Below are 27,196 nucleotides of genomic sequence, written 5' to 3' on the forward strand. Positions count from 1 at the left end.
ACAGATTTTTATATCTTTATTTAAGAAGGGCAGCTGGGAAACACCAGGTAACTACTTGCCAGTGTAGCTTACTTCAGTGCTAGGAAAATTATTTGAGAAAATCTTGAGGGATATAGGTATGATTTATGTACATTTGAAAAGGTAGGTGCTAATCAGGGATGACTTTGTGCAGGGAAATCCTGTTTCATTAATTTGATTGAGTTTCTTGAGAAGGTAACAAGAAGACTCATGCACGCATAATGGTAGATGTTGTCTACATGGATATTAGTAACATGTTTGACAACATCCACTATGGTGGACAGAAGATCTTGTCTGCTGATGCTGGAATCTGGAGCAACAACCAATCTTAGTGCATCGAGCACCATCTGTCAGGGGAAGGGAACTGCTGGTGTTTCGACTCAAATCCTGCATGTTGGAACTGAGAATGGAGAGAAGGGGAGTAGCAAGAAAAGGACTTTGAGACAATTAGTGGTCTGAGTGGCAGATGGAGGCAGACAAAGAAAGAAAAAAAAGCAACAGATGAAGCAAGGCAGGGTTGAAAGGGAGTGGGGTGGGAGATATAGGAGTGTGAGCCTGAGAGAAAGCTGCTGGCCATCTTGCTTCTCCACTCTCAATTCTGCTATGCAGGATTTGTCTTGAAACATCAACAGTTTCTCCCCCCATCCCACCACAGATGCTGCCCGATGGGCTAAGGGGGTTAAAAGGAAAGGGAGGAAAGGTCAGAAAGCTCAAGATTCATGCCATTTGGTTGTCAACTACCCAGTAGAGTAAAAGATTTTTCTCCTCCAGTATGCAAGACCCAAATGGTATACTGACCCAAAGGCACACAGATGACCTGACTCACTGGAAGTCTGTGACCAGTGTTATACCACAAGAATTGGTGTTGAGACTCCTGTTGTTTGAGATAATGACTTTGATATGAATGTAGGAGGTGTGAACAGTACGTTTTCAGATGACACGAAAATGGTGCTGTTGGAGTGAGGAAGGGCAGAGCATTGGAACATGAAATTTAATCCTTACAAGCACAAGGTGATACATTCTGGAAAGCCAATAAGGCGCGACATACACAGTAAATGGTAGGGTGCTAAGGAAAGTTGATGAAGGTCACAGGGGTACGAGTCTACTGTTCCCTGAAAATGGTAACACAGGTAAGTAGAGTACTGTAGAAGGCTTTTGCATGCTTGCTTGCCTTCAAGGATCAGGACATGGAATATAAGGTTCTGATGTAATGTTGCATCTTAACAAATCATATGGAATTATGTTAATTGCAGGTCACCACACTATAGGAAGGATGTGGTTGCACTGGGGAATGCAGAAGAGATTCGCCAGAATACCGTCTAGTTTGAAGGTCTTCACTTATGGAGAGGTATTAAATAGGCTGGGTTTGTTTTCCCTGGGCTGAAGAAGGCTGTGGGTGCTTTGATAAAGGTATATAAATTTATAAGAGGTAAAGAGCCATAAGTTTTTTTTCTCATGGTAGGGCTATCAAAACTAGAGGTCATAGGTTTAAGTTGAGAGGAAGGAGTTTTAAAGTGGTTTGAGGGGTTAAATATTTCACACATAGAGTGGCTGATATCTGGAACTCAGTGCTAAAGGAGGTGGTGAAATATAAACACCTCGTTCAAGACTTGTTGGACTAATGGACGAGTTTCCATGCTGACTGAGCCTATGAGTTGAAAATATCTTTATGTGATGATTTGCAATTTGCATCATGCCCTATCATTTTCTGGTGGACTTGGCAATGGAAAACAACTTGCTGTTTTCCATGAGTCCATTTCTGATTGGGGACCATGACAGTGTGAATGAAGGGAAACAAAGCACTCCCTTGCTAAATACCTGCTTATATTTTAATAGGCATATAGTGAAGAAGTGCTGTGCATCCTTTCATGTGTATTCAAGAAATAATTGATCTTGGCAATGGCATGAGGACAACAGAGGTTAAAAGAGTAATCTACTGGTTAAGTTATTAATAATCCAGAGGATGTATTAAAGGCTGGAGTGACCTTCAAGATATTGTCTGTGACCCATTTTCTGAATGCAAAAGAAAATGACAATGGAATGACTTTGAGATTGTTTGGAATTGCTGTCTTGCCAGGGGTACACCCCAGCAGGAGCAAGAGTATGGGTGTCAAGTCAACCAACTTTTGCAGGTTCACATACCAGACTAATGAAATTACCAACTTAACAGCAATCACAATCATTAAAAAACAAAAAGTTGATTGAGCAGACAATTTTCTAAAATTCAGTGCAAATTATCTGAAGATGAGGTTGCAAAAAAAACATTATCCCCTAGATAACATGCCCTGCAAAAATAACCAGAAAAGCATTCAAGGTCATGAAGAGGAGTAACATTTCTAGGCAACAGTTTCAATGTAATTCTGTCTGCACTCTCAGGTGGAAATAAAAGATCTTATGACACTCTTTGAAGCATGGGAGAGTTCTGATTGTCATAGCTGATATTTGCATCTCAACTGACAACAGTAAAATAGAGTATCATGACCTTAACTGCAACACTGCTTGTGAGGTCTTGCTGCTTGCAGACTGGCTACTGAATTTGTCCCCCCCCCCCCCCCTTTCAAAATTTCTACTTGTGCTGCAATTAGTGGAAAGGTAAAACTACATGATCATGCCTTTCAACTGGACTTGTAAAATTTCTGTCTTCAAATCAGCAAAGCCATCTGTGGAGATGCAACTTCATGGCTAATAAAAACATCTGCAATTCTACGAGTAGGATAACTAGTTTAACAAGACAATATAAAGTACAAAGGCAGCAGATAACAAAATGCCACAGGTTTGACAAGGTAATCTCAGTGTAAGTGATATTGTTTGGTGGTTTCTACTTACAGTAAGGTACCGTGATAGGAGTTACAATGTCAACTTGTGAATTCCAGCCATCCATCACCACCTCACCTACCTTTGTGGGTGAGATGGAAACTAGTAAAGCAAATCTTGGCTCATTAATACAGGTAAAATCAGGTAGAAAATGAAACTTTTCCCTAAGTATTAAATATGCATACTACAGCTTTCTGACCAAATATAAAGAAACAATTTCAAAATTAAACTTGGAATTAAGAGGAAGTAGGGTTTAAAAAAATTAAAATATTATGTATCAGCAGCACAAGGTTCATTCTAGGGTATGTATTAAGAAATGTTCATATAGAGTATGGTGCAGAGGGATTTCAGTGGAAAGTATGTGTGTTACAAATATAACAACTGAATGGATTCACAATCTATTTTCACACCTGTTACTTCAGATTTTCTACTGTGTCTGGTGTGTGGCAAGTTCGCACTTGATGTGGCTTGAGACTAATCTCTCTAATGCTGATTTGCTCTCTTGGGCCTAATTGTTTGCAACAAGTAATTAAACATTTTGCTCTCCAGAAACATGTTCCAATATGGTCCCAACAAAACTATTTGTTTATAACCAGTTCCTTATCGTATGTGATACACATACCCAATAAAGCATGGAAGCCTGATTCATGTATTTGTGAAAGCAATTAAAATAATGCAGTACTTTATTAACTCTGCCATACAAAAAAATTCATGTGTACCTATGTTTGTGAATACAGATTGTTAATATATTTTGTGAAGAAGTCTGTTTGTTTAGAAATATTTCCCAAGTGGATCTAAGTGAAATGTTGCAAGATCTATTTTTACACAGAAGTAAGTAGGCAAAGCTCAATATGTGTCTATGAGGAGAAACAGCGACATTTAATGGTTTATTGACATCAAGCAGGAACATAAACAAAGATGATAGAATTACACAGGAAAATACACAACAGGGGAAAGAAGTGACAGATTTGAAATGTGCTTTATTTGCTTTGAAAGCAGTTTGAATGTACCTTTGTTACTCAACAGACAAATATCGATTTTGTCCATTTTGTTCGATTTTGGAATTGAATTTGCAGATAATAACTGGTTTTGTTGCAAAAGTACTCTTACCTTTAACATTTCCAATTCAAAAGAAACACATTTTTCTCTAAATCATAGACTCTTTCATCCAATCCAAAAACACATTTTAGGCAGTAATTATTCCTTTGCAACTAATTTCCTCCCATCACTCCCAGATTTGCCCTGTCAAATGCTTTGCTTCCTTACTATATTTTGATGAACGTAATCATGTCACAAACTATATTTAATTTGTGAAGCTATTTTCCAGATTATCTGGATTTTTTCAAACCCATTTCTCTATCAGCCCTTCATAAGGCGGAAGAACTAGCTTTGTCATTAGTTTTTTTTGTTGATCTCATTTGTAAGATATGACTCTAGAGCTCTATATTCTTTAAAATTACTTCTCCCACTTCCAAATAGAAAGCTGAACCTTAAAAGGCAAAGAAAAATATTTTTTTCTATATGATAATGGATTGCAATGACAGAACATAAAGGACATAGGAGAGTAATAAACATAAAATTACTAATGAAAATAAGAGAAATAACAGGAACAATGATGAGAAAAGATGCAACAGGATAAGTAAAGGCTTTTTTAAATTCTGATGGGAAACTACTTTTTATTGCAAAATAGATTCAAGTTCCTTAAGGTTGTCTTGGGGGGGGAGGGGGGAGGTAATAGGGATATGCTCCCACTACCTTTTAAATGCTCCCAATAATGTGTGGCTCAACTAGCCTCTGACAACCAAGTCAGCCTCCTAGGCTTCACATGTGGCTTAGTTACTAAGCACGGCAGAATGGTTTCTAGTGACAGGAAGTGAGGCAAAGGCCAGGCGCTTAAGGCAGATGGAGCTCATCAGCCCCCTTTGGCAGCTCATCTGGAAGGAAAACTCTAATCTCAAACCACTGTTCCCTTGCCCCTACCCACTCACAGGGAAGGATTTGGGAGTACACCCAGAGGAAAAATCCTCTGGAGTCCCTAAGGCAATCCTTGTTGAGTTCAACACTGTCAACTCTTGCGATGCCACTGATGCCAAGCTGTATCAGTCTCTGCCGTTCCTTTGGATTCATCAGCTGCATGGGGATGGGGGCCTCACCAGTGCTTTATAAAGCGTCAACATTACATTCTTGCTTTTATATTCTAGTCCTCTTTAAATGAATGCTAACATCGTATTTGCCTTCCTCACCACAGACTCAAATTGCAAATTAACCTTTAAGGAATCTTGCACAAGTACCTTTACACCTCAGGGTTTTGAATTTTCTCTCCATTTAGAAAATAGTCAACCCTTTCATTTCTTCTACCAAAGTACAGGACCATACACTTCCCAACTCTGCATTCCATCTGCCACTTCTTTGCCCATTCTCCTAATCTGTCTAAGTCCTTCTGTAGCGTCCCCATTTCCTCAAAATACCTGCCTCTAGACCTATCTTCATATTATCTGCAAACTTTGCAACAAAGCCACCAATTCCATCATCCAAATCATTGACATATAACATAAAAAGTCCCAACACAGACACCTGTGGAACACCACAAGTCACCAGCAGCCAGTCAGAAAAGGTTCCCTTTTTCCCCACTCTTTGCCTCCTGGCACTGCCTTATCCATGCTAGAATCTTTCTTGCAATACCATGAGCTCACGGCTTGTTAAGCAACTTCATGTGTGGCATCCCATCAAAGGCCTCCTGAAAATCCAAGTATGCAACATCAACCGATGTCTCCTTTGCCTATACTGCTTGTTATTTCTTCAAGAACTCCAACAGATCTATCGGGCAAGATTCTCCCTTGAGGAAACTATGCTGCTTACTACCTATTTTATGATGTGCCTCCAAGTACCCTGCGAATTCATCCTTAATAATCAACTCCAATATCTTCCCAACCACTGAGATCAGACTAATTGCATATAGGAGTTTATTACAATTCTGAAATATTAGAAATTTTTTTAGAAGTAATATTCATAAGCAACTCAGAGCATTTCAGAGTTCAATTCTCTACAACTAAATTCAGATTCAAAGATCATACCAGAGTTCCAAATCCTAGGGTCCAAAAATGTTCATTCCGCACTTCAAGAACACCATCCAGAGTTGAGACCTGTCACAGAGACACCAAAAAAAAAATAACTGCAGTGACTTAAGCCTTAGGATTTACTTTCAGACATGGTTAATATTTCTAAACTAATAAACATCTAGATTTGTTTTCATTAGGAGCTGTCAGGTTATCTATTACCTGGTAATACTTAATGGTTTTGAAAAATCAGCTTATGTGTTATGCTGCTGTCAAACTACTTTTTGTTTCTATTATATGCTCAAAGCATTCATGCTGGACATGGAAAACAACATGTCTGACAATGGAAAAACAGCTTGGAGAATGGCTCAGGACCTGCTGTTTTGAACTGTCACATTTCCTGCTTCTGTGAAAACTATGATATACTGTCCTCATTGTCAGACACTCAATTCAATTCCCCACAGGGGAGATTTGACAGAGGTATTGTATACAAAATTATGAAAGGTGCAGATGTAGTAAAAGCAAGCAGGCTTTTTCACTGAGGTTGTGTGAAACTAGAACTGGAGGTCACACGTTAAGTGTGAAAGGTGAAATATTTAAGGGGAACCTGAGGGGGAGCTTTTTCGCTGAAAGGGTGGTGAAAGTGTGGAATGAGCTACCTGCAGAAGTGGTGAATGCAGGTTCGATTGCAACATTTAACAATAATTTGGATAGGTGAATGGATAGGAGGGGCATGGACAGTTATAGTCTGGGTATGGGTTGATGGGACTAGGCAGATTAACAGTTTGGTACAGACTAGGTGGGCCAAAAGACCTGTTACTGCGCTGCAGCACTCTATTTTTTCTTTCTTTTATTTGCCTACCTCCATCTACCATCCACATGTCTCTGTCTCTCAACTCCCCTGTTTGGCTCAATCTGTCACCCATCCCTAACCCTCTTTTGATCAACCAATCAGATTCCTGCTGGCATGGTTTTGACATGAAACATCAACAATTCCTCATTCTGCCCACCCCCACAAATTCTGTTTAACTGGCTGAGTTGCTTCAGCAGACTGTTATATTTGTTGCTTCTCTTATTACATCGGGATGCCCTAAAGTAACAGAAAATGAAATACTTTTGAAGAGTTTTCATTATTCTAACATCAAAAAATTGTCAGGTAGACGTTCACAGGAAGGTTACTGGGATTAAGTAGCTAATGGGATATTTTACTGTGTACAAGGCAACATTGAAGAACAAGCTGCTGTAACAAGTCTTCCCCTTTGCTACGTTTGCAGAAGGACAAAAATTAATCAGGAAGAATACCACACTTCTTCAGATAGGACATTAAATCTTCTGCATCCACCTCAATTTCATGACTCAAGTAAAAGACAATATTTCAAATAATTTGGTACTCTATTAGTACTATAATAAAATGTCAGCCTAAAATATTTGCTTACAAGTTCATTTTACACACATAATATTTTGGTTTGTTTGTACTTTTGTCTCTATGAGCAAAGAAATTTTTGATTTAATTGATTTCATTTTTCTGTTGAGTGGATCAAGAATTTCCTCTTGCTTTGTAAGCTGGTATCTGGCACTGGCTGATTTTACAGGAAGCATCATCAGAACAATTACCTGGAGTATTTTCTGCTGGACAATATCTGGTGTCTCGAAGTCTAAAACTCTGATATTTATACTATCATTGGCTATTTAAGTGATCAGAGTATCAATACCAAAGGTAGGTTTCACCCTCTTTATGGAAGCTACACAATTCTTAGGACAATCTATGAATTTATAAATTTCAAGTCCTGTTCTCAGTAGGATCTAATCCTCAAGCATGAGTGAACAAAACAGAGCTAGGTAAAATAAAACAGATTAAAAGGAATAAGGAAAAATATATTGGAAAAAATAAGGAATTAGGAATAAGGAAAAATAACTTCAGATACAAACTGAAATGCCAGATAACTGAAATGCTCAGATAATGTTGAAGGAACAGGTGCTAATACTTCAGCCATAGGTGCTTTCAAATGCTTAACATATATAGACACTGGTCAGCTGAGTTTTTATTTCATCACTTGTTTCTGGATTTTTAAACTTTTTTTGCTTTTTGCTTACACAATTTTAGCAAGAAAATTACATATGCTGATGCATTATTATCAAATTTTCTCCATTGCAAGAGGTCTAATATTAGTCAATAAAATGAAAATGAAAGAAATTTTATATGTGTCTGCAAAAAGACCTCAATCTTTGCTCAAGAAGATGAGCTACACTATGGCTGCTTACAGATCCTCTCTATATATTTCAAATTAAATAACAAAGGAAACACTTAAGCCAGCTGAAATGCAGCAACATAGGGAATATGGTAAATTGAGAAAAAATTTCAATCTTGAATGTTGCCTTTAAGATTTTAGCATTTTAGAATACTAAATAAAAACAGATCCAGCAATTTTTATGGTTACTTTTGTCTTGACTCCTGTGAGTGCACAAATGATCAGATTTGTTTTCTCAACTTACACTGGCGAGAAAGTAAAACATGTACTTAAAATGAAAAGATAACTATGACAGATAGTCTCAGTTTCATGCATTTAGGAAAATGACTTGTTACATTCAATGTCCATTTAGGAATCAGATGGCAGAGGGGAAGAAGCTGTTCCTGAATCATTGAGTGTGTGCCTTCAGACTTTTGTACCTCCTTCTGTAACAATGAGAAGAGGATATGTCCTGGGTGATGGGGCCCCTTAATTATGGAAGCCACCTTTCTGAGGCACTGCTCCTTGAAGATGACTTGGATACTATGGAGGCTAGTACCCAAGATGGAGCTGGCTAATTTTACAACTTTCTGCAGTTTTTTTTTCAATTTTGTGAAGTAGTCTCCCCATCCACACCAGACTGTCAGAATGCTCTCTGTGGTGCATTTATAGAAGTTTTCAAGTGTTTGAGGTGACAGACCAAACTCCTAATGAATTATAACTGCTGTCTTGCCTTCTTTATAGCTGCAGTGATATGTTGGGACCAGGTTAGATCCTCAGAGATCTTGACACCCAGGAACTTGCAACTGCTCACCCTCTCCACTTCTGATCCTTCTATGAAGATTAGTTTGTGTTCCCTCAGCTTACCATTCCTTAAGTCTACAATCAGCTCTTTGGTCTTACTGACATTGAGTGCAAGGTTGTTGCTGTAACACCCACCCAACTATCTCATTAATCTCAAAACTCGCTCCTGTATACCCTCTTGTCTCATCTGAAATTCTGCCAACAACGGTTGTATCATCAGCAAATTTATAGGTGGCAATTGAGCTATACCTAGCCACAGAGACATGGGTAAAGAGAGAGAAAAATAGTGGATTGAGATGCAGCAGTTTTGATAGTCAGCGAGGGGCATCTATTATTACCAATTCACATAGATTGTAGTCTTCCAGTTAGGAAGTCAAGGATCCAATTACAGAGGGAGGTACAGATGCCCAGGTTCTGTAGGTTATTTACAAGACCAGATTCTGCTTATTTACATGAGCAGAATTAGGCCATTCAGCCCATCATGTCTGTTCTGCCATTCCATCATGACTGATCCTGTATCCCACTCAATCCCATTCACCTGCCTTCTCACCATAACCTTTGATGACCTAACCAATCAGAAAACTATCAACTTCCACCTTAAACATACACATGGACTTGGCCTCCATCGCAGTCTGTAGCAAGAGCATTCTATGGATTTACTATTATCTGGCTAAAAAAAAAATTCCTCCCTACCTCTGTTCTAAAGGGTCGCCCCTCGATTCTGAGGCTGTGCCCTCTAGTTCTGGACATGCCCACCATAGGAGATCTCTCCCCCACCCCACATTCTTTTAAATTCCAGTGAGTACAGGCCCAAAGCGGCCAAACACTCCTCATATGTTAACCCCTTCATTCCCATCTTCATCCTCTGGAATCTCTCCAATGACAACACATCCTTTCTGAGATATGGGGCCCAAAACTGTTGACGATACTTGAAGTTTGGCCTGACCAGTGTCTTATAAAGGCTCAGCATTATCTCCTTGTTTTTATATTCTATTCCCCTTGAAAAAACTGCCAACATTGCATTTGCATTCTTTATCACTGACTCAACCTTCTAGGAGTCTTGCACAAGGACTCCCCAGTCCCTCTGCACCTCTGATGTTTGAACCTTCTCCTCACTTAGATAATAGTCTGCACTGTTGTTCCTTTTACCAAAATGCATTATTATATATTTCCCAACACTGTATTCCATCTGCCACTTTTTTGCCCATTCTGCCAATTTGTCCAAGTCCTGCTACAATCGCATTGCTTCCTCAGCACTACCTACCTGTTCACCTATCTTCATATCTTCTGCAAACTTTGCCACAAAGCTATCAATTCCATTATCTAAATCACTGACAAACAATGTGAAAAGCAGCAGTCCCAATACTGACCCTAGAGAAGAACCACTAGTTACCGGCAGCTAACCAGAAAAGGCCCCTTTTATTCCCACTTGCTGCCTCCTGCCTGTCAGCCATTCTGCTATCCATGCCAGCATCAATCAGGATTGCAGGAATGATGATGTTAAACACCAAGCTGTAGTCAATGAACAGCATCCTGCCATATGTGTATGTATAGTCCATGTGATCTAAGGCCATTGGAAAAGTCATTGAGATTACACCTGCTGTAGACCTAGCTGTACATAAGCAAATTGCACTGGGTCCAGGCCCTTGCTGAGGCAGAGTTGATTCCAGCCACGACCAACCTCTCTAATCATTTCATCACCGTAGATGTGAGTGCTACTGGATGACAGTCATTAAGGCAGCTCACACTACTCTTCTTAGGCACTAGTATAATTGTTGCCCTTTTGAAGCTGGGGAAACTTCTGACAGTAGCAGTGAGAGGTTGAAAATGTCCTTGAATACTCCCAGCTGTTGATTGGCACAAGTTTTCAGAACTTTATCAGGTACTCCATCATGGCCTGCTGCCTTGTGAGGGTTCACCCTCCTGAAAGACAGCCTGACGTAGGCTTCCGAGACCAGAGATCATAAGGTCACTGGGTGCAGATGCGATCTTCACAGTTGTAGTTATATACTCCCTTCCAAAGCAGTCAGAGATGGCGTTGAGCTCGTCAGGTAGTGAAGCACTGCTGCCATTTACGCTACTGGATTTTGCTGTGTAATGTCCTGTCAACCCTGCCAGAGTTGACGTGCATCCGATCTTACCTCCAATCTCGCTCAGAACTGTCTCTTCGCTCTTAAAATAACCCTCTGCAAGTCATATCTGATTTTCTTGTACAAACCTGGTTCATCCATGGCTTTTGGTTTGGGAATCCACAACAGGTTTTCGTACGTACACACCCGTCCACACAGGTTTTAATGAAGATGGTAACGACTGTGGCATACTCATCCAGATTCGAAGTTGATCCCTGAATACAGTTCAGTGTACAATTCAAAGCAGTCTTGTAAGCGCTCCTGTGCTCCACTTGTCCATACCTTCTTGGTCCTCACTGCTGGTGCTGCAGTCTTCAGACTCTGCCTATACTCAGGGAGTAGAAGTATAGCAGGTGATTAGACTTTCCAAAGTGTGGATGTGGAAAACCATGGTAGACATTCTTGGTGGTGGTATAACAGTGGTCCAGTCTGTTGTTTCCTCTGGCACTGCAAATGATTTGTTGATGATAATTATTTGGTGACATTTTCAAGCTGGCCTGGTTGAATTCCCCCAAAATGATGGTGAAGGCATCAGGGTGTGCTGTTTTGCACATGCTCAGATCATTCAGAGCCTGTTTGACACTGGCCTGAGGTGGAATGTATACACTACAAAATGATCGCAGAGATCTCCTGTTGTAGGTAAAATGGCTGACGCTTCATTGCGAGATATTCCAGGTCTGGTGATCAGAATTGGGATATCACTGTCACATTTGTGCACCAAGAGGAATTGGTCATGAGGCATGCACTTCCACTTCTGTTTCTGAGAGGCTCAACAGTTAGATCTTGATGGTGTATAGTGAACCCATCAAACTGAACCGCTGCATCTGGTATGGAAAGGGTTAACCAGGATTCCGTGAAGCAGAGGATGCATGCAGTCCTAACATGCTCTGATACAGCACTCTTACTCTAAGAACATCACTTTTATTTACTGGAGACTGTACATATGCCAGCAATATAGTCAAAAATATTGAGAGTCAAAAACCCTGATCTTTAAACGCACTTGTAGCCCAGACCGACAGTCATATTTCCTGTGAGGAGTCTGATGAGAAGTACAGCCACAACCAACATTGTTTCCATCGGTTTTAAGCAGCAATAGATTGTTCAATCGCATTAAAACATCCTTATTAACTGTACAGACCTTGGATGCAGTTGCATGTTGAAATGGGAATATTTAATCATATCCATACATTAAATAATGTAAATGAGTAGTGAATCAAAAACCTTCATTTCAATGCATACCTCTCTCAAAAGCTTATCCAACTGTCCAATCACATGTGAAGGTGTTGTCTGCAAAAACAAATCAGTATGTTGTAATCACAGCATTGTTATGCAGAAAACTAAACTATTCATTAAAATGAATTACTGCCCCATTTTTTTCCATTCCATTTCTTCTTATTGAGACCTCATTCCCAACATCAATAAATAGCTAAGTCAACAGTTCCTAATGCTGTTGAACATGACTTTTATATTGTACTCTTAATTCATAATCTAATTCCATCTAATATGCAGAATAATAAATTATGTCTTTCAAATCCAGATTAAAATATACAGATCAAATGGATATAATATTAAATCAGTTTACATACTCTATTATCAAGCTTCAAGAAGATCTTTTTGAAAAATTATCTTTTCAGTACAGTTTTAGCAAGACCCTAATTTACTGATACTCATACAACACATTTTCTATTACCTTTGGTTGACTTTTGGTAAGAACACCTACCTGAAGTAACACTTTTCCACTGTAGACACTCATAGGATACATCGTGCCAAACGTCATAACTGCAATAGCTATAGCTGAAGCTGTATCCACTGCAAAATAATTACTGGGAATGATGGAGAAAAATAGAGAGTAAAGGATAATAATATAGACCTGTACACTTCCCATTTTTATTTTAAGTTAACTATTTGCATCTTTACACACCCTTTAGATTTAAAAAGTCTCAATTCTTTATAATATAAAGTAAGCAGGTACAAAACTGTAAAGGACATTATTAAGGAGGGCAATGAAAGCTTTGATGTATTATGAGAGTGTTTTAAACGTGGAAATGCAAAAGTGACATGGCAGAGAAATTTAAAAGGAGTAGTGAGGTAGTATCTATTGAGACATCTGAAAGTTTCTAAAACCAGAAGTATATCTAGGATCAAATTTCAAACTATTTAAGTTAATATTAAATTGCTAAAAGCCAGAAATACAATATGAAAACTACCAATAGTGCATGGTATCAGAAATGAAAAAGTAATAAAGAAGTGTTATCAAGAAAGTGAACATACTTGGGCATATTTTTTGAAGCATAGTAAAGTCAAGAACTGACATGATAGAGATCTTTAAACTATGATCATTGGGAAAGAAGAGAAGATAGAATAGATTCTCTTAAAGGAAACAAAATCAGGTAAACAGAACAGAAAGATAATGCTGAAAAGCTGAGATGGAATGAACAGAATAGATGGAAACTGCATTCACTAGAATTCAGAAGAATGAGGGGCAACCTAATTGAAATCAATCAAATGGTGAAAAGCCTTGACAGAGTGGATGGGGAGAGAAAATTTCCTGTGGTGGGAGAGACTAGGGCCAGAGGACACAGCCTCAGAATAGAGGGATGTCCTTTTAGTATGGAGATTAGAAGGAATTTCTTTAGCCAGTGAGTGGTGAATCTGTGGAATTCATTGCCACAGGCAGCTGTGGAGGTCAAATCCTTATGAAAATTTAAGACAGAGGTTGATAGATTCTTGATTGGTCAAGGCATGAGGAATACATTGAGAAGGTAGAAGATTGAGGCTGAGAGGAAAATTGGATCATCCATGATGAAATGGCAGAGCCAAATAGCTTAATTCTGCTCCTATGTCTTATGGTCTAGTAACAACACTTTAACGCCAATTCATTGGGTCTGAAGCCCTGTTACAGATGTGCGGTGAGTTTATATGTCACCACACTCAGAATGTTGAATGTTTTATTTCTGTATTTTATATTTAATGTACTTTAGAATAAAAGGAGGTGAATGAGAAGGTATGTGGTAAAGATATGAAGGGAACTGTAAAAGGTATTGAGGATTTCTAATTGTAAGTTAGAACATTAATGTTGATTGAGGGAAAACAACACTTAAGATTTAAGATGCAGGATCCAAGTAAGATCTAAGTTATACAAGAAAGAGTCAGCATAGTTTTGAGTAGCTAGTGTTAGAGTGCTGAATCAGAGGATCAACAAGTGAGTCTCGGTGTGATTGAGAAGATGAGCATTTCAGCAAAGGAAGTCTTAACTGTGGAGAGGGTGGAGAGATTGAACTGGAATGATCATGGACATCTGCAGAGTGAAAATTGTAATTGTGAGTGACTGGATTTAGGATTTGTTAAAATCTAGAAATCAATAGTTTTATAGTTATTGCTTAACTGGGAAGCGAAAAGGTGCAAAAGGAGATGGTGTCAGAGTCGTAGAGCTCTACCACACAAAAACAGGTCCTTTGGGTCATCTAATCCATGCCAAACTATGATTTGGTCTAATTCCATCCACCTGTACCTGGACCATTGCCTTCCATACCCCTTCCATCTTCCAAACTACTCATAAATATTGAAATCGTGCACTTCTGCTGGCAGCTCATTCCACACTCTCATCATCCTTTGGGTGAAGTAGTTCCTCCTCATGTTCCCCTTAAACACTTCACCTTTCACCCCAACACATGATCTTTAGTTCTATTCTCTCCCAAACCCAGTGGAAAATGAACTCAGGTGAACTAATTGGAAATACTGTGACAGAAGCTACAACAATGACTTCAAGCATCCCAGAGTTCAGTTGAAAAATCTTGTTTAATTATGATGCTAATTAAGCAGGCTGACAATACATTTGTGGGTTTGAGAGATATAGAGCTAGGTGCAGCAAACATACAGGCTGTCACTGAGTTATTGCCGTTGGTTTAAAGTCCAAGAACATCCTTGCCTAGTGGGTGCGCGCGCACACACACACACACCCCCCCCCCCCCCCCCCAGGAATTACAACGGTTATCAAGAGCAATTAGGAATGGGCAATTAAATGCTGGATCAACCTGTAAAGCTATGTCCTTAGAATGAATAGAAGTAATTTTTAAAAAAGGCATCTCCCTACAGATGACATCACTTCTTTGAAATATATTAAAACATCAGAGAGAGTAGAAGAACTAGGAGAAAGCCAAGGGTAATACTTGGGGCAATAGAAAAGGAATTTTCTTATTTATAGCTGCAGTGAAAAAGGCAGAAAAGGAACTTAAGCTCCAAGGGGACTAGCTATGTGACAAAGAAGCAAGCAAGAACAATTGCATGCAATGCAATATTGGAAGAGAGACATAAGAGAGAATAACTCAATTAATACACAGAGAGGGGAAACCAAAGATGTTCTTTCCATGTTAACACAATGAATAACTTAAACTGATTTAGATCTTCTAACTGCATTTTCTACACCTTTACACTTGGTTTTCAAATTTGTCAGAGGTCAAATATAATGCAGATATCCAACATACATCACTTACTTTATTTCAATCAGCATGTAGGTGATGCAGAGCGCCAATGCTCCTGCAAGGTCAATGAGAACAAATGGGTTCATGCGAGGAAGCAAAATGCTGCTTAAACTAGGAATTATTCCACATAAGCTGAAAGTAAAATATAATTATGGACTTTTAGAATTTTCAGGAATAGCACTTCATAAGTAAAACACTACTTTTTGGTTTAATAGCATTATGGACATACTGTACAATAATTTATTTGACATGAGCATTATAACAACATTTTTGAAAACATTTTGTTTTTCATTGTTATCTCAACCAACCAACATCAAGAACTGTCCTGAAAGCTCTCACCAGGACTTGGAGAAGCACAGCCTGCAAGAAGAAAATCTAAGCAAATCTGTGAATAGATTGGAGAGGTCAAAGAAAACCAAACAAGATTGTTGTTTCAATTTTTAATACATTGAGAAATTTAATATGCTCTGATCAGCTCTTTTTTTTGAGTAAGTTGCTGAAATTTGACTTTTCCAGCATGAATAAATTAACAATTCACAGCATGGACAACAACAAGCAGTCAAATGGTTTGTTGATATATCATGACATGATGTGCCTAAAGTAATTATGATCTTAAAATAGTCTGCAGATCTATTTCGCCCCATTTTTTATCATCTGCACCAATCATAATTTTAACATAACTGCTTTTAAAATTTTCGAGTCACACACAGTGAAGAATAAATTGATGGAAATAATTACAATTTATGCAGCTGGCAAAAAAAAGTCTCCATTTGCAAAACAACTCTCTCCAACCCACTTACATGATAATAGAGCGAATCCCTGGGTGTGATTGAGAAGCAGTAACCTGATCCAACATTGAAGATGATGTAATAATCTTCGAGAGTGAAGCTTTAATGCTTTATAATCATCAGAGTCCAACGATGAAATTACAGCCTTGATGTTACTCCAGGGTATTTATTTTATGAATTAAACAATATGCTTTACTGTATAATTATGCTATTCATATATTCAAGTTTCTCCTTTCTCTTAAAATGCAGGTGCCAATGACTGTTCCTATCCATGATATTAAAGCATGACAGCAATCCTATACAACAGTTCTCAATTTGTAGCTAAAGTGAGAATATTATACATTATTATACCTGCAGCTAACATAAAAGAAGCAAATGTGAAAAACACATTTTTCTTAACTACAGGATTACCTTCATGCCCAAGAGTGGAGTTTGTGATTGTAGCACACACTCCTCAAATGTTTGATCTTTAGCAGGTGGTTTTGTGAAAGTGCAGTCCACTGGGACTCTGTGTGATCATCTACTATGCCCCTACTCAACAGGGTTAATCTTTATCTAAATCACATCAATCTGCCCAATTGTGAGGAAAGAACAAATTAGAGCAACAATTACCTTTCAGCTACTTCAAAAACCTCTAATTCGGCATCTTGTAGTAAGATCAAGGTATTTAATTTAGGTTTTGAAGATGTCTTAAATTACACTCTTCTGCACAATGATTTCTTTTGTGGTATAGAGGCTTTAAACCAGGCCTCTAATACTCTGTTCAAATTACCTGCATTAACAAATGTAACTATCTCAATAACAGAGGAATGGAGAACTGCTGATGTTGTATCATTGAATAAAAGAGGAGAAAGGAATAAACGACATAATTACAGGCAAGTTAGTTTAGCTGAAGGTGGGCAAATTATTGTAATCGATTGTGTAGGACAGTATAAACCTTCATACAACATATGGCAGTGATATTAAAACTGATTCTACTCATTAAAGAGGAAGATAACTTGTGCATGGCCACAAATGTTTATAGGCAGCAGGACATGTTGATAAGATGGTTAAAAGTGCACATGCTTTAATAATTTTTCTTTATTAACCATAGTTGAGAATATCATACCTGGAGGTCATGGTAGAACTGTGTACAATATTAGTTAGATCACAGATGGAATTCTAGTTTGATTACATTACAGCAATTGCACAGGAAAGTTGCAAGGGAGATTTATAAGGCTAAAGAAATGCAGCTGTATTGGATATTTATGTTTAAAAGAAATGAGGCAGAGGGGTGACTTAAATGGCCATGGTCATAAATTTTAAGCTCTTGATAGAAGAAGGGAGGTGAGAAAATAAATTTTCACTCAAAGCTTGATACAGAGTCTGAAACTATTGGGAGAAACATTTCAAAAATAAATTGGAAGTGCACCATACAGTCAGGACCCAGTGCTATAAAGTGCATAAGGCAGGGTTGTACCTTTTTGATTGGGTTGGACACAATGGGCTGAAGACTCTCGTTCATAGTTTTTGACTCTATAGCACTCATTGGCTCTCAAATATACAGTACTTCAACATGCTATATGGGTCTTCAACTTTTTTACATATAGAACAATATTACATCACATCAACCAACAGTTTAGAATCACTCTTACCTTCGGCTTAGATCAGCAACATGTTCCTGTAGCCAACTTGTACTGGCAGCTGCAAAGAGAGCAGGAAGGCCCATTATATTATTTCTTTTTAAGGTCAATATTGTTTTGTCATTTCCAGCATTCAAGTGTAAAGGAAGTCTTTACTCAGGATCCGATGCATCACAAAAATAAACACAATAAAGTTAAGGAGAAAACAATAATTAAAAAAACACAATAAATACAAATACAAAGGATATTCTTTATATATATATCTATCTATATAGATTGTATGTCCATAAAGTGATGCTAGTCACAGGAGTGTCTGTATATAAGGTTACTCTCATAGCAAGTTATGAAGTAGTGGTGCGGGGGTAGGTTGTATCCATGAATCTGTGCTCTAGCTCTCATTAACAATATTTTTGCATTGTTTCACAGTGCAATAGAAGAATATTCCTTTGCTAATGTTGCTGATTACAGAGAATCTAACTGATAATTTCATAATTGTGCTTGCCCGTAACCAATACTCCTTCTAGAAGAAGTTTAATTGTGTCTTAAAACAGAGCAGGAACATACTGGAAAAATTCATCAGGTCAGGCAGCATAGTTAATGATGAAGACCCTTCATCAGAATTTTGAGCTGAAACATTAAGTGTTCCATTTATTATATTTCAGATTGCCAGCACCCGTAGTTTTGTTTATTTTTACAGCAACAATATAGTACTTCCTCAACTGTGTACTGAACTGTAGCAAGTTTATATGCCAACAAAATGGCTTTGATAGAACCATATTCCCTGTTCTCATGAAAAATTACTGGTTTATAGAAAATCTTAATTGTATTTTATAGAATCAGAATTGTACAGCACAAAGACAAGGTGCATTATGACTACCTAGACTAATCCCACTTGCCTGTGTTAAGTCCATATCCTTCTTTGCCTTGTTCATTCAAGTATCTGTCAACATGCCACTTAAATGTTGTTATTGTACTTGCCTCTACCATCTCCTCTAGCAGTTCATTCCTGATACCAACTGGTCTTTAAAGCCAAGCAACACACAAAAAATGCTGGAGGAACTCAACAGGTCAGGTAGCATCTATGGAAGAGTACTGTCGACATTTCGGGCTAAGACCCTTCATCAAGGCTATAGTAAAGAAGACAAGGAATCAGAATAAGAGGGCGGGGGGGGGAGAGGAGGAAGAAACACAAGGTGATAGGTGAAACTGTGGGGCAGCGGGTGGGGGGGGGGTGGGTGAAGCTGGGAAGTTGATTGGTAAAAAAGATACAGGGCTGAAGAAGGTCCTTCTAGTCCGTGCCGAGCACTTACTCTCACCTAGTCCCACCTACCTACACTCAGCCCATAATCCTCCATTCCTTTCCTGTCCATATACCTATCCAATTTTTTTTAAATGACAAAATCGAACCAGCCTCTACCACTTCTACTGGAAGCTCGTTCCACACAGCTACCACTCTCTGAGTAAAGAAGTTCCCCCTTGTGTTACCCCTAAACCTTTGCCCCCTAACCCTCAACTCATGTCCTCTTGTTTGAATCTCCCCTACTCTCAATGGAAAAAGCCTATCCACATCAACTCTATCTATCCCCCTCATAATTTTAAATACCTTTAAATACCTTAAAATTTTTCATTTTTTAATGAAAAATAATTATATACTATAATTCCAATCGATTAACAGCTTGATTGTTTTTGAGATTATTACTCTATTTTGTCTTTTTGATTCCCTTTTGTCAACTCCATCATAATCAATATTCAGCTGTTTTCCAGGAGGCATTCCAGATGAACCCCATGATGACTTTCACAAAAGGTATGCACCTGCCTCTCACTCATCATTTGCCCCATAACAATACGGCAGAGACCACGGCTCAGCAGAATGGAAAAGCAACCTCCATTCTTTCTTCCATTTGAATATATCACTGGATATAGAGTTTGGAGAGAATAATTTATATGAAGCTTCTACTGCTCACAAGTAGCAGGTGCATCAGCATGATAAAGACTTAAGTGAGTCCTCTAAGTCTTTACCCTTTATATTAATAAACGATCAAAATATCCATTCACCATTAAAAACAGTTAGAAGATAACAGCATTTAATTTATAATCTGTGTAATAGTTTGCCTGCAACTAAACATCAAAACAAAAAATGGATGAGAGTATTTCACCATCCAGAGCCCCTTTAATGGTATGACTTTGATTTCATCAGTGAGTGCTGAATGTTTCAAGGACTGTACACATATCAAGGAATGAGAAGGAATTCAATAGTAATTTACAGTTGGATTGGAAAATGTGCTTAATTTGCAATTGCAAATCCTAAAATAGCTCCCTTGGTTGCTGAGGCCAAGATTCACTTTTAATCAATTTCCATATCTGACAGCAATATAAAAAAGCATAAAGATTATTCAGGAGTGAAGTTGGAAAGAAAGCAAGACTACAATAGATACAAACAAGGAAATATCTTCCATTGGAAATTTGTAATGAAAGGTTATACAGTCAGCCCTCCCTATCCGCGGATTCAACCAACTTCGGATCAGGAAAACCTGGAAGTTCTCTCTCCAGCACTTGTTGATTGAACATGTACAGACTATTTTTTCTTGTCATTATTCCTTAAACAATACAGTATAACAACTATTTACATATTATTTACATTGTATTAGGTATTATAAGTAATCCAGAAATGACTTAAAAGTACAGGCAGTCCCCGGGTTATGAATGAGTTCCATTCCTGAGTCCGTCTTTAAGTCGGATTTGAAGTCGGAACAGGTACATCCGGTATTATTTAGCGTCAGTTAATCAAACATTTTTCTTAGTATATAGTACATATTTTACCTTTCTATGCATATAAAACACTTAAGAAACATTCATATTTCAATAATTTAACCACTGCGTTGCTTAGTAATAATTGTAGCTTTCATCAGGGCAGGGCCTTTCACACCATCCATTAAAATTGCTCCAATTGTTGACCGACTGTAGCCTAATAACTTTTCCAATGACTGATGGCGTTTCACCTCTTTCCAATCGCGTCATTACTTCCACCTTATTTTCAATAGCGATCGTGATTATTCTCATGAACAGAAACACTGTGGATTCAGAGCTGCGCCGCCAGGTCCTAATGTCCACCGTACAGAGACATGTTAAATAAAGTCTGGGGTTCCGCTGGGTCCTAAAGACCACCGCACTGATACATGTTAAATAAGGGACTTGAGCATCTGCGAATTTTGGTATCCACGGGGGGTCCCGGAACCAATCCCCCGCGGATAAGGAGGGCCGACTGTAATCTGAAATATTAACTTTGTTGTTCCCTCTATTGATGCTGCTTGACCTGCTGAATATTCTCCAGCAATTTTCTGCTTTTATTTTAGGATGCAGAAGATCTTCAGTGTATAATGCCCAAACATGACAAGAAAACATAAAATATCCAGATGTCCAGTCTATAAAGAAATTATTTATTTTTCATTTTCCTTAATTTTCATTTAAAAGGCAACTTTAAGTTACCTTTTTCACAAATTGCTGCAAGTAAAATGACACTACTCCATTATATTGTAGACATTTTCTGTGTTGGCCAGAATATCAGAGCATTACCAAATGACACTGTGGCCACCATGCTCAAAAACAACATACCTTCAGAAACATAAGATAAAGACTTATTCTTCAGAGACAGCATGGTAAGTAAATTGAAGAACAGGGCCACAAAGGTGCCAACAAGGAGACGCCCCCTGTAGAGATTTTCAGGCAAACCATGAAAAATAATGTTAATTTTAATAATTATATACCTACATTGTAATTATTTCTAAATATTGACTCATCTGTGGATTTACTAAACATGCAATGATTAAAAACATTAATTACATTAATATAATACCTAGTTTATAAAATTAAACAGATTTACTATGATTTCTCTCCTCTAAGATGCTGGTTGACCTGACAAGGATTTCCAGTGCATGTAATATTTTGCTATTTGATAAGGTGATGCTGATGTCATAGAAATATTTTACCATTCATAGGAAAACAAATTCAGTTGGAGGAATGAGGAAATATGTGATTTCCCTCCCGTCCAAGGTGGTCATAATTATATACAGGCCTATGTGCTCAGTTGTTTTGAGACCATAAGACATAGGACCAGAAACAGACCATTAGGCCAATAAAAACTTCTCTGCCATTCCATCATGGCTGATTTATTATCACTCTCAACCCCGTTCTCCTACCTGCTCCCTGCTACCTCTGACGCCCTGACTAATCAAGAAACTATCAACCTTTGCTTTAAATGTACCCAATAACTTGGCCTCCACAGCCATCTGTGGCAATTCACCACTCTCTGGCTAAACAAATTCCTCATCTCTATTCTAAATTGTTGTCCCTCTTTTCTGAAGCTGTACCATTTGATCCTAGACTCTCCCACTACAGGAAGTATGCTCTCCACATTCACCCTATATAGGCCTTTCAATATTCGAAAGGTTTCAATGAGATCCCCCTTCATTTTACTAAATTCCATTGAGTACAGGCCCTGGGTCAAGCACTCCTCATATATTAATAGTACCACTTCACGTGCAGAATCATTCTCATGAATCGCCTCTGGACCCTCTCCAACTGGGGGACTGCTGGGTGGTGTGGCTCGTAAGGCCAGAAGGACAGATTCCACACTGTATCTCAGTAACAATAAAAATAAGAATAAATTCTAATAAATTTGTCAAACAAGATTTCCCCATGCTGACTTTGGTCTATTTTATCGTGTACCTCCAAGAACTCTGAAACCTCTTCCTTAAAACTAGATTCCTACATCTTCCCAACTTCACTTAAAGAAATTTCCTTTCTTCTGCCTCCCTCCCTCCTTAAAGAGTGGAGTGATATTTGTAATTTTCCAATCCTCTGGAACCGTTCCAGAATCTAGCGATTCTTTAAAGATTATTACTAATGCCTCCGCGATCTCTTCAACTATCTCTTTCAGAAGCCCGGGGTGTAGTCCAACTGGTCCAGGTGACTTATCAATTTTCAGACCTTTCAGCTTCCCAAGCACTTTTGTTTCATATTAAACGTTTAATTGAAATTTGAATTGAAAGCTTTTCAATTTATCTTTTGTGACCAAAACATGGATTAATTTGAAGAAAATCATACACGTTTAGTCAAGATATAAAAACTATTTTTCTTACCACAAGGCTGCAGGAAATTGACAAATGAACTTAAGAAATATAATTTTACTGTCACTATAACAATTTTAACCAAAAATAAACTTACGTGTGAATCTCTGGCTGTTCAAGAAATCGCTCTACACTATTTAAAAAGAAACCAAATAAATGAAATCACCCTACTACAAAAAACAATAAAATCAATCATTCTTTTATTTCCTATTTATTTTGCAGATAAGAAAAACTGAATTTTCAATGACATTTACTAATACTGATATTGATACACTTATTTCTTTATCAGCAGTAACAACATAGCTTTTTAAAAATATTCCTAATTTATATCCTTGAGGATTGTGATCCAAAAATATCAGTTTGATTCTTAAATAATTTCAATCAGAACAGAAAAAAAGGCTGTGTTCATGAGGCTCACAGGAACAGAGTAAAACAGGGGAAAACATCAGTCAGATTTTGCTGAATGAATGAATGAATTTATGAATGATATTTAAGATTGAATTCAGCAGTTCCAGGAAAAACTCAGTGAGACTTACTTATGAAAATAAAACATTGGATAGTTGTTCATACAAATGAACAGCACCTCAGCACAAGATAAAAATCTTCATTAGAGCAGGAAAGCAACATTAAACATGGTGAGTCCAAATCTTTTATTATTTTCTTTTTGGCTTGAATTAAATACAATCCAGCTTTTCCAGAGTCAGTGTGAAAAAATATTCATTACAATTATGAGATATGTATGAGGAAGGGCATTCAGCATTTCCTAGTCCATTCATCCAAGATGAACTGAGAAAAAGAGCTTGTTTTTAAGAGCTCAATGCTTCTAATTAACAATTGTGTCAATCTTTGAGATTTAAAAGCATATGATTTTACTTTAGGTAAATAATGTGCAAACCAGAGGAAGAGGTTCATGGACATAGTGCCTAAAGAAGGAAATTGCTCATCAAAGAAGAAAAAATAGACATAAAATACAAATATTTCCTAACCTAATAAGTACTTCCAAAATTTTCTGTTTTTTTAAGAGAGCTTAAAATTTTCTACATGGAGGGCAAAATGGGAAGTAAACGTTAATGTTTTAGATGTTAGGCATAGACTGATACTTCCAACAATTATCTACATCATAGATATAACTGAAGCCAAGAGCAAGTCACTAAGTTATTAATTTCGTCAGGAATGAGGAACTGGATGGTAATAATTTAAAAGGAAGGGAGAAGGAAAGAAGAAATAAAACAAAATCAAAACTGCACTCTCACTTCACACATTTGTCTGACAACAACATTGGGCTAGCACCATAGGCCAAGTTCCCTGCACTGCTTATAAGTACATCTTGGAGTAAGATATCTAAATGCAAGTAGAAAGTATTGGACAAGCACTGGACTATTATACTTAAGGATATCCTTACAAATGTCTGGCTGATGCCAAGTTTGCTTTGCATCTCAAGATAGTTGTGTATGTTCCTGATAGATAAATAAACATTTTATTCACATCACATTAACTGTCTGAATAAGGAAGATTCAAAGTAATTTGGAGAGGAAGCTTTGATATACTTGACTATTTATAGATGTAAAATTTTAAATTTATATTCTTCGTAATGAAAATTTTTCAAGAAATAACTGGAAATGGCCTTAAGAAAATTAACTCTTAGAATACTTGCCATGTTATTAAATAATAATGGATTCAAATAGAGTTTCTGGGTTTTGTACTTATGAAGTTTTTGTTTTGGGTTAAACCAATCAATTAATTAAATCTGAACAAAACCTTAAAGTAACACTAATGCATAATCAAAATGTGCTCCATCACCCACGCCCATTTATTGGCACAATTCTAAAATACTCTCAAATTCCCCAATTATTGCTTTAAGTTTGAAAGGAACAATTGTGTTCATTGCATTCATAAAATATTGATTAGCCTGATGCGTGTCAGACTAGGATAAATTTTCATGGTAAAATGTTAAGTGTCAATCAAATGAAAAAGACCCACATTCCTACCTTTCTTTGAGTATAAAGAGAGCCCCGAGCTGTGCCAGGACAGTGGCAGCGAACACTGTTAATACTTCAAACCTCTCAAACCTGAAATTTAAGCATCAGGCAGGAAAACAAGTGTCACAGTTGTAAAACAATCCATGCATGTTCTCAGTACATAATCTATTCTGTGCAAAGTAGAAAGAGATGCGGGACATAACTAAAATTGCTCTAACCTGATGAACATTCCCAGCATTTTGTGTCTTCTAGCATCTTCAGTATTTTATATTCATAGGATTTGATCAAAGTTTATTTCCCTTGCCCAAGGATAAATTATTCAAATGTTCAGAAAACCAGAGTATTAATATTTCCAGATTTCAACCACAGATTACACACACTATAGAAAATTTAAGTAATATTCAATAATTTCATCATGTTAAACCTAAAAAGAAATTGTTGAAACAACATTATACAGTGCTGAATCATGATGTTTTAAACAAACCTGGAAAATATACAGAGGAAAGTCACAGTAATCAGGTGCCTGTCACTGAGTCTGGGTCCATGGCTCACTGTGGCGATAGGGGATTCATTAGTTAGAGGACCAGACAGGAGGTTCTGTAGACAAGAGTGAGATTCCCGGATAGTGTGTTCCCTCCTGGGTGCCAGGATCTGCAATATCTATGTTTGAGTCCTCAGCATTCTTAAGTGGGAGGGTAAACAGCCAGAGGTCATGGCCCACATTGGTATCAATGACATGGGCAGGAAGAGAATCAGAATCAGGTTTATTATCACTGGCATGTGTCGTGAAATTTATTAAAGAGGGACAAAGCTCTGCAAAGTGAGTTTAGGAGTAAGGTACTAAGATAAAGGACAGGACCTCCAGAGTGTGATCTCAGGATTGCTACCCATGGCACGTGCTAATGAGGCCAGAAACAGGAAAATCATACAGTTTAACGTGTAGCGAAGGAGTTGGTGGGGGAGGGGGCTTCAGATGTTTGGATCACTGGATTCTCTTCCAGGGAAACTGGGACCTGTACACAAGACACAATTTGCACCTAAACTACTGGAGGGGGACTAATATCCTTGCAGGAAGGTTTGCTAGTACTGCCCGGGGAGGAGGGTGCAGAATTAAACTAGGGTAATAGGAACCAGAGTGTCATAACAGATAGTGGAGTGGTTGCAGAGACAAATGTGGTTAAGACCTCAGACAAAGTCAGGAATCAAAAGGTTGATTATGGTAGGATTCATGTCCTCAGTTCTGTACATTTCAATGCAAGAAGAATTGTAGGAAAGGCAGATGAGCTTGGGGCATGGATCAATACATGGAATTATGATATTGTACCCATTAGTGAGACTTGGTTGTAGGAGGGGCACGACTGGCAGCCCCTCCAAGGTTTCTGTTGTTTTAGACGTGTTAGAGCAGGAGGGATTAAAGGGGAAGGTGTGGTGTTACTAGTCAGGGAAAATGTCACTGCAGTGCTCAGTCAGGACACACTGAGGAAGATGAAAGGTTTGACCATGTTAACAGGGCCATATTATAGACTAGCCAACAGTCCGAGGGATTTAGAGGAAAAGATTTGCAGAGAGAGACTGTTGCAAGAAACATAAAGTTGTTCTAGTAGGTGATTTTAACTTTTCACATATTGATTGGGAATCCCATACTGTAAAAGGACCAGATGGGATAGTTTGTCAGATGAGTTCAGGGAAGTTTCTGTAATCAGAACATAGAAATCCCAAGGACAGAGTGTGCAATACTTGATCTTGTATTAGGGAATGAGACAGGATAGGTGACAGAAGGGGAACACTTTGCATCCCCAACGGGATCCTACCACCAAGCACATCTTTCCCTCACCTTCACTTTCTGCTTTCCACAGGGATCACTCCCCTTGCAACTCCCTTGTCTATTCTTCCCTCCTGGTACTTATCCTTGCAAGCAGAACAAATGCCACATCTGCCCCTACACCTCCCCGCTCACTACCATTCAGGGCCCTAAATGTCCTTCCACATGAGGCAACACTTCACCTGTGAATCTGTTGGGGTCATCTACTGTATCTGGTGCTCCCAGTCTGGCCTGCTGTATATCGGTGAAACCTGACATAGATTGGGAGACCACTTCGCTGAATATCTATGTTCTGACTGCCAGAAAAAGTGGGATATCCCGGCGGCCAC

The 27,196-nt window shown here is 38.1% G+C and overlaps 1 protein-coding gene across 2 annotated transcripts in view; it reads right to left on the reverse strand.

Moving 5' to 3' along the window:
• slc30a6 (solute carrier family 30 member 6) overlaps positions 1-27,196 on the reverse strand; it is a 174,064-nt gene that overhangs the window by 75,078 nt on the left and 71,790 nt on the right. For both annotated transcript variants that reach the window (XM_073050547.1, XM_073050546.1), the window contains exons 7-14: positions 25,055-25,135; positions 23,164-23,199; positions 21,553-21,647; positions 17,953-18,001; positions 15,543-15,662; positions 12,770-12,872; positions 12,289-12,336; positions 5,907-5,975 (exon numbers count right to left, since the gene is read on the reverse strand). In XM_073050547.1, the coding sequence (XP_072906648.1) occupies positions 5,907-5,975; positions 12,289-12,336; positions 12,770-12,872; positions 15,543-15,662; positions 17,953-18,001; positions 21,553-21,647; positions 23,164-23,199; positions 25,055-25,135 (601 nt within the window). The remainder of the gene's footprint in view (positions 1-5,906; positions 5,976-12,288; positions 12,337-12,769; positions 12,873-15,542; positions 15,663-17,952; positions 18,002-21,552; positions 21,648-23,163; positions 23,200-25,054; positions 25,136-27,196) is intronic.

Source organism: Hemitrygon akajei, chromosome 7 (genome assembly GCF_048418815.1).
Source record: "Hemitrygon akajei chromosome 7, sHemAka1.3, whole genome shotgun sequence".
In the NCBI taxonomy this organism is placed as follows: domain Eukaryota; kingdom Metazoa; phylum Chordata; class Chondrichthyes; order Myliobatiformes; family Dasyatidae; genus Hemitrygon; species Hemitrygon akajei.